Here is an 11,250-nt window from a genome sequence, read left to right on the forward strand (position 1 = left end):
TAAAAGAGGACTTAAGAATTGAATAGAGTTTTGAAATATTTATCATTCAATTTTGCATAATAGTGGAATCTAGTGTCTTGGTTACCTCTCGCACCCATTGTTAATATTTTTGTATATAGATTTTTATTATATCTAAAAATTCCATTTCCTTCACAAGCCTGAAACGAATCCTATTTACTACAACGACTCTCAAAAAACATTTAATCAGCTAGTGTCTGTAGCGGCTTAATACAGTGTGTATTCAATCTGGACTAGGTCCCGGGGTTTTTCAGCATTTGTGGTTTCCTCGTTAACAAAACTTCTGGTGTGTATGTTATTTCTTTTCCGCATTATATTTTTTATTTAATTGAAATAATACAGGTTGTGCGTTAAGATCATCAATTGGAAATCCGACCTTTGGTTGTTGATTGATATTGATTGATCCTTGGACATTGGTCTTTGGTACCGTCCAAGTTATATCTCTTTTATAAAGACTCGCAGATTTCTATTTTCTTGAGTAAAGATCAAATTGAGAGATTAAGATATTAACTCCTTGAGATACTTTTAATATAGAGTGAGTCTTGACTGTCTAGTTGATTCTCTAGTAAGTGTTTCGCAGTTAGTCCATACAAATTGCTAAGCGAAATATTGGATGGTGTTGTTAGACCCCCGCTTTTTCAATTGGTATCAGAGCAGGCAAACACGTTTAAGAACTTACAAGTCTGTGTTTTTAGCGATCTGACTCTATGGATAAGAGTACTATCTCTGATAAACGCGTCACCAGAAATAAAAGTTCTGTCTCATCTAACTTTATTAAAGAGAAGGGTTCTAGTAGCCCTTGTATGTATAAACCTTTCTATATTGACGAGACAGACTAACACCGTCATATGTTCTTCCGATAACTCTTCAAATAATCAGGAAACAATTGAAGAGAGTCAATTGATTCTAGACCTTGCTAGAATTCAAGCTGATAGATTTAATAGGCTAAAACATCATGTCGATGTCCTAATTGGAGTAATAACAGATTACAAATCCATAGGAAATTCCGATGTTCAGTCTTCGTGTACGTCTCTTGAAGCTAGCCTTAGAAAGGATGCCTTGAAAATTGAACATCTCTTGAGTAAGCTCTCTATTCAAGGATGCACAAAGCAATCTATTGTTCCAAGTACTTCTGACACAAAGGATGGTTATTGTTCATAAGATAAAACAAAAGCCCCTTCGTGTAAAACGAATGTGCCTGAAGCCACAATCAATCAAAGAGGCTGCACAACAAATAAAGGGAAGAAATCTTCTGACGATGGTTTTAAGACTGTACTATCTAATCATTCCAATGATCAGAAAGTACGTCTTGTCTGTGAGACAAAGAGTTCTGTTAAACGTAAGGGAACCTCGAAGTTGAAGCAAAAGTCCTTGGTTCAACTTCAACACACCTTAGATTTAATTCTTAAAGGTGTAAATGACATTCGTATGTCTAAACCAATGGGTTTTCGTACACTTCATGTGTATTCTACCAAGAATGTCAGTTCAATGATTTCCTCGAACACTCAGGTCCAAAATAGACAACTGAATAAACATCGTTTAAAGGAAGATCGTGGGATGGTCTCTGAAAATAACGCTGCTCCTGGAAGTCCTGATGAAAGAAGAAAAATTGATGAACTGAGAGATAATCTGAGGAAGATAATCGAAGAGCATAAAGAATTCGTCAAGAGGTTGTCTTCCTCCTCAAACCTAAATTCTTCTGGTATAACTCAAACTATGTCTCGTATTTTGATGATATTGAGTTTTATGACAACTTCTCACTTGAAAAAAGATCATTTTCTAGACTCTGGAGGAAAAAGAAACTCGACCTTAAACACAAATCTCTTGATGAGCATGTTGCTCATACTTGTGCTAATTTATCATAAGGTTTAAAAGAGCTTACAAATAAAACCCTTTTGAGTAAGATGTGTTAATAATTAGGTATACTTGGTTGATAGGTCTGTTAAGTGGAGCTATTTTCTTATCGTCCATAGATAGACGTTCGCAGACCTATTCTACTTAAAGTATTGGTTTTGTTCTAAGTTGTCGATTTTCATTGTTAGGAAGTTTTGTTTTTATCCTGATCCTTGATACAACTACTCATCTTGAGTTTTCCGAGTTTATTATCTCAGTTGTAGCAAGCTTTTTCTTGTGGTCCTTTTTTGTCTGGGTATTGTTACACTCGTACGGATACCCGTGTTCTGGTACGTGTTAACTGTTCAAACCCTAAATTCCCCTTCTCAAGAAACCTTTAAGTATTCATTTTCTGGAGTGCAAAAATCACGTTCGCTCGCTCTAGGTAGGTTCTGAGTTGTCAAGAATTTCTTCTTCTTCATCTTTCTATGGTGGTTTTGCAAGAGGATTCCTTGACAAAGGTGTCGTTATTGAGTCCAAGAAGAAAAGAACACTTGTAGATGAAGATCATCCTAATGTTTCATGCTATTTTCCCTATGTTCACGAGGATGCTGAAAGGGATGATATGGTTTCTGCTGAAGTTGCACATGACTTTCTTAATTACTTTGGGGAAGCATAACAAAAGCTCATTGTCAGTTGGAAAAGGTTACAGCTGACCTTGGTCTCATAAAGTCTCACATAAATGATCTTCAAAAAGAGAATCACCTCTCTGAAGTTACAATGACTGCTGGTGATCACAAGCTCAAAGACCTCTTGGATCGTGAGGATTCTGAATTGTCCACATGACTTGTTCGTGTTCGGAATAGCACTGGTGTCTGTTTTCTTTAGATTGTTTGACATTGTTGCCTAGGATGTCTTCTTTTTGGTATAGTTGGAAGAATAACTAGTGCTTTGAATAGCGAAGCTTGTGACTACACATAGCTATTATTTTGTTTCATCTTCTTGTTTTTAGGTTTTGGGTTTAAAATTCTAAAATTATTTTGGAGGATGATGTTTTTGCAGTATTTTATCTTTATGATTTGTTATATTGAAAATTGTTTATGGGATATTGGTCTTTACGTCCGTGAACTATGTTGTCCCATATTTTGTCAAAAGTAAAGTCGTCCATGATTGGTATTCGTTTATTAGTTTAAGAACGAATGGACTTTTGACATATACAAAAGTTAAGCCTATATTGTCAATCTTTGACGGAAGATAGGTTAAAATCTTTTGTTTGCAAAGATGATGTCTATTAAATGTTGTTATGCATATAATGATTGAAGATAGAGTGAATCCTTGTGTTGTATCCACGGTATTGATCTTCATTGATCCATTCTTTTTGTATTACCGTGAATGCTCCATTGTGTGTCTCATGTTGAGCACGATACAACTAAGTCGATTAATTTTGGCTTTGTTGGTTGTTCCGTGAGATGCTATATGTTGAGCATTTCGAACTAAATTAATCATCTTGTTTGGTTATTTAGTTTGTACTCCATAAGTTTCTTCTTGTGTCGAGTACATGAACGGTTAAGATAATCATTTTCGATGATGAACTTAGTCGGGGATCCGTAAGTATACTTATGTTGAGCCCAATCAATTAAATTGATCATCTTTGGTGGTTAATTTGATTATGTATTCCGATTAATTTAGTCATGGGTTTACTTGTGGCTAATTTGATTGAGATTTTTGGATATAAAATTCATTCTCGTGGTTTTGGTGTCCAATTAAATCTTTTGTTTCTTTTGAAATTAAGGTCGGTCGTTGTTGTTCCCTTGGGAATGACATCTTATGGGGGAGAGTTCTTTTGAACTTGTGCTTAATGGTGGGGTGTGCGGCTGTGGAATTTTAGAGGGGTTATCTTGTATCTCTAAACTCCTTGATGAATGTTGTTAGCTTCGGCTATGTGATTGCATCTAAATAAGTTGATTTGTGTTCTTTCTTTTGGTCATGAAATGTCTCTTATGAAAATTTCATTATGATCCCGTTCTTTTACCTTTGCCAATTTTATTGACAAAAAGGGGAGAAATAATGTAGTTCACACTACAAATACATATAGTTTTCGGATCATTGTGCCAGGGGGAGTGGTTTCTATAATCGAGATAGAGTATTGACTAAGGGGGAGGGATACATATCACCATAATATTATTGTTGAAATTGTGATAAAATTGGACTTTGACACTGTGTAATAATACTATGACACTGTATAACAATGATCGAGACTGATGCTTTCTCATTGTTATAGCTATGGATCTTCAACAACGGTGATGCTAAACTTACAATCTTTGGGATCATTGGAGTACTTGGAAGTGACGAAGATTTCGAGTAATGTTGAAGATCACTTACGGAATATGATCCACTAAAGTTATTATCTTTTTTGTATTCCAAATGTGTTGATAGTTTTGTCACTAAAATTGACAAAAGGGGAGATTGTTAGAGCACTGCTCGGTCAACCTCGCATGCATTGCTATCTCAAGCATGTTTGTCAATGTTAGTGATCAAAACTATAAGTCTTGATTTCTAGTCTCTTATAGATAAGTCTCGGACTAGGATAATAAGTGTGGTTGAGCTAAAGGACTTCATGGCGATTCATCATACAAGTAAAAGAACTACTCAAGGAACCGGTGGAACTTCTCGACAAAAAGGTATGTGAAGACTTGAACTTATCTATCACTCAAAAGTATATCTATTCTATATCCTACTCTTAGAGACAAAAGTCGTGTGTTATATATATAGACTAGATCATACACATTTGCTATTTCGAGTCGAGTATATCTTGCCTATCTATATCTCGAAATATGAGTTGGTAAGATTTTCGCTTCGACCAAGTTTATCTTCACATAGTGACGAAAGTCATGAAAAGTTTCAATCACTTTGAAAATTGCTCTGACGAAAAATGGTTTGTGAATAACGGCTGTATAAGGTCCTCTGAGAATGTTTCAATGATTGGAATGAGAGTTTAGATTACATAACCATGGAATACTTGAACCAAAGTTTTCGAACTTTGTTGATCAAGTGAACCGGAAGGATGGCATGTTACTGAGTTGACAAACTACTTGCGTGAGCCAAGTCCGCGAACCGGCGAAGTTCTCAAACCCGAGAATTTCTATTGGAGTTTGTAAAATCTATCCGGTGTTAAGTCCGCGAACCTAGTGTGCGAACTTGAGATGGTTATATATCTAAAGATGATTTCTGAACATAATCTTAAAAGACTAAGGAATGCTTTTTCAAACCGTGGTTGTTAAAGTTCATAAACCGATTCATGTGAATCAAATCATCTTTGTTTCAACTGTATCTTGTGTAGTTACATAAGATCTCATAGGAATTGAACAACTCTTTAACTAGTTCATTTGAGTCACTTGAACTAGTTATGGTGAGGAAGAACATGGTTGGTATGAAATGCTCAAATGCTAACCTTTTGGTTGATCATTGTTGAACCAACAATGTACAAGTTTGGGTGCGGTTAAAGAACCTAGAGTTGTTCAGTTTCATTTGTGTGTGACAAGCTAAGTTTTCGATCTAACGGCTGAGAAATATTATCTTGGATCTAAATCAGGTTTTCATCTAACGGTGAATATTGATTGCTTTGTACCTAAGGAAAAACTCTGATTTGAGAGACTATATAAGGGAACATATAGCATCTCTGCAAACTAATCCCCACACGTCCGTGTGATACTAGTTTGCGTGCTAGAGTCGATTCTCCGTTAACCTTTGGTTTTCTTCTTCTAAAACCAGGTTAACGACTTAAAGACTTCATTGGGATTGTGAATCCATACCGTTACTACTTTTATCGTAGTTGTGTGATATGATCTTGCATCTTCTATCGTACGAGTACAATCATATTGATTGGCTTGAGATCGTGAGAGTTCTCCGATAGGCAAGATATAAAAAGTAATCACAAACGCCTTCGTCTCATCGTTTGTGATGCCATGACATCTTGTTTCGTTAATCGATTAAGATTGTTGTGAGGTGATTGATTAATCTAGGTTGTTCTTCGGGAATATAAGACCGGATTATCAATTGGTTCTTGTTTACCTTGATTATTATCAAAATACGGAACAAACTCTTTTAGGGTTTATCTGTGGGAGACAGATTTATCCTTTGACATACTTGTCTGTATGAGATAGATTTGTTTATTGTTAAAGACTGCGATTTGGTTCGTAACAACTCTTAGTTGTGGGTGAGATCAGTTAAGGGAATCAAGTGCGCAGTAACCTGCTGGGATCAAAGGCGTAGGGGTGCAACTGTACCTTGGATCAGTGGGAGACTGATTGGGGTTCAACTATATTCCAGTCTGAAGTTAGCTTGTAGTGGGCTAGTGTCTGTAGCGGCTTAATACAATGTGTATTCAATCTGGACTAGGTCCCGGGGTTTTTCTGCATTTGAGGTTTCCTCGTTAACAAAACTTCTGGTGTCTGTGTTATTTCTTTTCCGCATTATATTTTTTATATAATTGAAATAATACAGGTTGTGCGTTAAGATCATCAATTGGAAATCCGACCTTTGGTTGTTGATTGATATTGATTGATCCCTGGACATTAGTCTGTGGTAGCGTCCAAGTTATCTATCTTTGATAAAGACTCGCAGATTTCTATTTGCTTGAGTAAAGATCAAATTGAGAGATTGAGATATTAACTCCTTGAGATACTTTTAATTTAGATTGAGTCTGACTGTCTAGTTGATTCTCTAGTAAGTGTTTCGGAGTTAGTCCATATAGATTGCTAAGCGAAATATTGGGTGTTCTTGTTAGACCGCTTTTTCACAGGTCTTCTCAGACAAGTTTGTTTCGACAAATATTTGTCAGTAATGTACTCAGAACCACATTTAACAAAAGAGGATACTACAATCCTAATTGACGGCAGTATTTACTTCGGACTGTGGCAGTATGCAGGTACCACAGTCTAATTGCCAAAAAGCCATCAGAGTAGATACGAGCGCAACTTCAACCAATAACAGCAGAATTCAACATTTATGAACAGACCAGGCCTGCTAGAAAGACCAAGTTATGTAAACCAGGGTACAATTTATCCACTTCGCATTTGATCTTAAGTTTTTTCTCATCCTATAATACAAGTATTATAAACGTTACATGTATTGTTATGCTGTCCTTACACCGAACTAAGACAAAAAAACGACAAACTTGGATTCCACAATTTGTCCATCAAGTGATGCTGAGAATATTACAGCCAAACAGGCTCCCTAGTATAAAACTCTGTATAACGTATTTCTGTCCTCAAAAACGGAATAAGATTACTACAGACCAGCAGTTATGATTATGATTATAATGGGGTCAGCAAGCCACTACTTGAAAAAAAAATTAACCCAGCTTTAACAGGAACACAGGTGACACCTCGAACAAGGCTGCTGACCTCCTTCAAGGTCTGGTGGGGAGCTACAAGAATCGTATCTAACAGAAGATGATGATGGACTACATAAAGCATAACCAAGCATAAGATGCAGGCATAGCTCGGCATGTAATAAATGTACAAGTATCCCAGGAAATAAAGGATCATAGAAGTTTCATTTAATGCAGGTCATACAAGTTCGTTTCGATATGTGACAGCAGTTTCATTTTGGACCATGTCAGTGTGGAAGGTACCACGTCTAATTGCCAAAAAGCCAACAAGTAGAAACATTCCTAACTCACATCTAGCAATTGCTGAATCTTGTTATATTCCCTAATCTTTGAAAGTTAAGTGAAATTACAACTCATGCTAGTTGTTACATTACTCCGCCTACTGAGTTTTTCCTAAACAAACTTTCCTACATTTTCCAATTCAACTATTGTTTTCGTGATAGAGAACTGTATACATTCTAGCAACAAAAAATCGAAAAACTTATGTTAGAAATGACGGCATTTAACATGGAATTATAGCTCAACTCTTATTTAAATTTCAAGGAAAGGACAATATGCTAAGAAAAAAAGACATGCATTAACAAGAAGCAACGGGATTCCAAATATAATGTTCACAAGTCACAACATTATGTAAACTGAAAAAGCTCAAATCTCAAAAGATTAAGAGTTTCAACGAAAATCACCTTCTTGTATTTCATGTGTCAATGGATCTCTTCCTCTTTATGCTGCTTCGTCTTCTAAAAACCGTTTTTCTCTTTCATACTTGATAGTTTCACTCTGTCTGATCCATTGTTTTCGTATCTTCTTTTCCTAATGCTTTCAATGAAACTAAAGTTTTAATATAAGGAATTGCTCATTTAATAGGTCCATCGTAATTCATAAGCATTTCGGAACAAGAAGAGTTTCTGTCATAAGAAAAGAGACCGGTACCACCACCGCCGCCACCCCTGAACCCTAAATCCTGAACCCTGAATCCTAACCCTTAACCCTAAACTTTGAACCTTAAATCATGAACCCTAAAGCCCTTAACCCTGAAAGGTTAATATTGTCTTTTTTCACATGCGTGAAGTCACATGTCTGCCAAATTCACCATTTAACCATCTTGGATGGAAAAGTTAACGGATTGGGATATTTTAACTCCTTTTTTTTTGAAAATTTGGGACATTTCTACAACCTTGCCTCCCAATTGGGACATTTTGGCTATTTTCCCGACATTTTACTATTTGCTTATCCTCACAAGTCGTAACCAATGCTGATGTGGAGGATAATGTTGTTCAAAAATCTAAATGATACTTATCCGAGAAAGCCACAGTAAAAGCAAATTGGGAAGAAACTTTATTATGTTTTTGTTCTTGCAACTTGCAAGTTGCATCTTGAAGTTTTATCGGCCGTTTTCTAGTTTTTTATTCCAGGCATTTTGTTTTGCAAGGCCGTGAGATCGTGATACGAAAGGGCGAGCACTGAACAAACGTGGCGAGCATTGTACAAACGCGGGCGGTCATAGAACCATCACCGGCTAGCGGGCGGTCAAAGAACCATCACGCGCGAGCATTGTACAAACCTCAAGTACAATTTCCGACTTTTTAAAACTTTTTTAACCTATTTTATTTTACTTTTTCCTATTATATCTCACTTCATCTTATTTTATCTCACCTGAATATTATATTTTATATTTTATCTTTATCCGATAAAACATTTTATGTCAAAAAAAATATTAGCGGGGCTTTGAAAACCAAATCTGTTCATTTTGTTCTAGTTTTCCATGGTGGAAAACCCAATTTGTTCATTCACGTGATCAACAACAAAAATAAAATAAAATTGTTCATTACCATAGGAACCGCCCTAATGGCGATGCTACACCTACGGAATTTTCATCCTGGAGCGTCATGTGCAGTGAGATCATCAATGGGTTAAAGTGGGCCCACCATTTATTATAATTGGGATTTTGGGTCCGGGGGAAAATCGGTCATCTTAGCATTTTCGGTACTTTAAAGGGCGAGGAGTTTGGCGTTTTTATTTTATTTATTTATTTTCTTTTTTTTCAAAGTGCTTACCAATTGCAATCCCAAGATCTCCAAAACAGGAAAATATTAGGGGCGTCATAGATGGATGCATTACACCAGTGGACAAGTCAGTGAGAAGATGGGACATGATACCATCGCAGAAGGGTAGGATCTTGTCGTCCAAAGCACGGCAAATATCACCGACAACCTCCACGGATACGGCAAAAACCTGGTAATCTCTGACATTCTGCAAACCCATTTCCAAATACTTGTAGGACATTGGCATGTACTTTTCGAATTCAGGGCCTGTGACATAAACTAGTCCCCTGATAGAAAGCATGGCCTCTCGACGTACTGTAGAGCCGCCACAACAAAACACGTTGAGCAACAACTTGATAACTTCATCCAAAGACTGAAAAATAACAACTTTGGTATGATCATCTGAAGCACTCAACAACTGGATGAATTCTGCGAGTACACCGCAGAGGACTGCTTGTTTCTTTTCCATATCATTTGAGGATATATTCATATTCGGGGACAACTTGTTCATAACGACGCATAAATGCTTATAATCCTTGTTTTGACTTACTAACGAACAATTTTCTTTTTTTCCAATCAGGCCTTTCACCAACTAGAGCTTTCAAAGAAACTAAATTGTTGATATGTGGAATTGCTTGTGCCGATGATCCGCTGGATCCTAAGTGTTGAATTTTTCCATGTTTTGGATCATAAAAAAGAAGATAGCCATCATCATGCCAGAATAAAACTCCACCACTCTTTGAATGGATAAGTGAGCACATTAATAGGAACACTGAACTCCTTGTTCCAACTCCAAGTATCACTTTTTTTCTTAATAAACCATACGTCATTTTTCTTAAGATGCATATATCGTTCCACAACACACAAGCATCCTTCCAACTTAAAAAGATATCTTCTTCTATCGATACCACCACAATCCGTCGGAAAACTGATAAATTCACGAAAAGTTTCGTCAGCTACATTGAAGGCCACAATTGTCCTATTATCATCACATAACCAATAAATTTCTCCATTTACAGAGATACCCTTTGATGTAAATCGATAGCTGCCAATATTATTATTATCTTTGTCTCTCCATCCCTCATCACTTGTACTACTACCAAGAGTATATACTTGGACCCGTCGTTTGGCAGCTGTGCATCTTCTCAAAATTCTGACTACCTTGTATTCATTAGTCGAATGATGGTAACCAAATCCGCTATCCACATACTGGAAAGCATCCATGATCAATTTTGGAAGCCACAAGTATTCTCTTGTTATGGGGTTACATAAATATAGATAGGAACACGGTCGAAGGTTAAACCAGAACTTATCAACCCATGGCAAGAACCAATAATATTTTAGGAGAAGTCAGGGTGATAGTTATTAGTAGGGATACTGATCCTCTTGATTGGCGGCATGCGATTGTCATCATACTCTTGATAGAAAAGTGAATCCCTGATTGTTGAGCAACCCAAAACCATAACTGACAAAAGGAATCCGTGGTCATGACCACCACCATAGAGGACATGTTGTAGTGCAAAATAAGGATCTTTAAGAATATTTAACCATGCTTTGCAAACTAGTTGGCAATCTATGATTGATCGATCGAATAGGTAATCGGATAAATACCTGTAACGTAAGATCACGTGGTAATAGCTTTTCCATTCTGCAATCTTTCTTCAAACCTCTTATGAGGGTTTAGAAGAACATTGTAAGCACTTTGGGGTAAAAGATTACGTGAGAAACTGATATACATATTAGTCAGAGAGAATCAAGGGATGATACTAATCTAAATCTAACCTATTCTAAAGCCAACTTTATAGTCCTGGTCAAACGATTATGGGGTTTTATGTGAAACGGCAACCAATACGGGACCCTCAGAACATGTTTGTGTTATTGGGAGGTTGGCGAACCAACGAGGTTTCATCGAACATCTCTTTTTCTGATTGCTTACCACATCAGCAAAAATTGCAGTAAGATCAG

General features: G+C 36.6%; 1 protein-coding gene across 1 annotated transcript; it reads right to left on the reverse strand.

The window, feature by feature from the left end:
- Positions 1-9,996: 9,996 nt before the first annotated feature.
- Positions 9,997-10,509, reverse strand: LOC113316256 (F-box/kelch-repeat protein At3g23880-like). The gene has a single exon (XM_026564473.1). It carries the CDS (start codon positions 10,507-10,509, stop codon positions 9,997-9,999), a length of 513 nt encoding a protein of 170 aa, XP_026420258.1.
- Between the last annotated feature and the right edge of the window lie 741 nt (positions 10,510-11,250).

The sequence above is a fragment of the Papaver somniferum genome, chromosome 10, assembly GCF_003573695.1.
Source record: "Papaver somniferum cultivar HN1 chromosome 10, ASM357369v1, whole genome shotgun sequence".
Classification (NCBI taxonomy): Eukaryota; Viridiplantae; Streptophyta; class Magnoliopsida; order Ranunculales; family Papaveraceae; genus Papaver; species Papaver somniferum.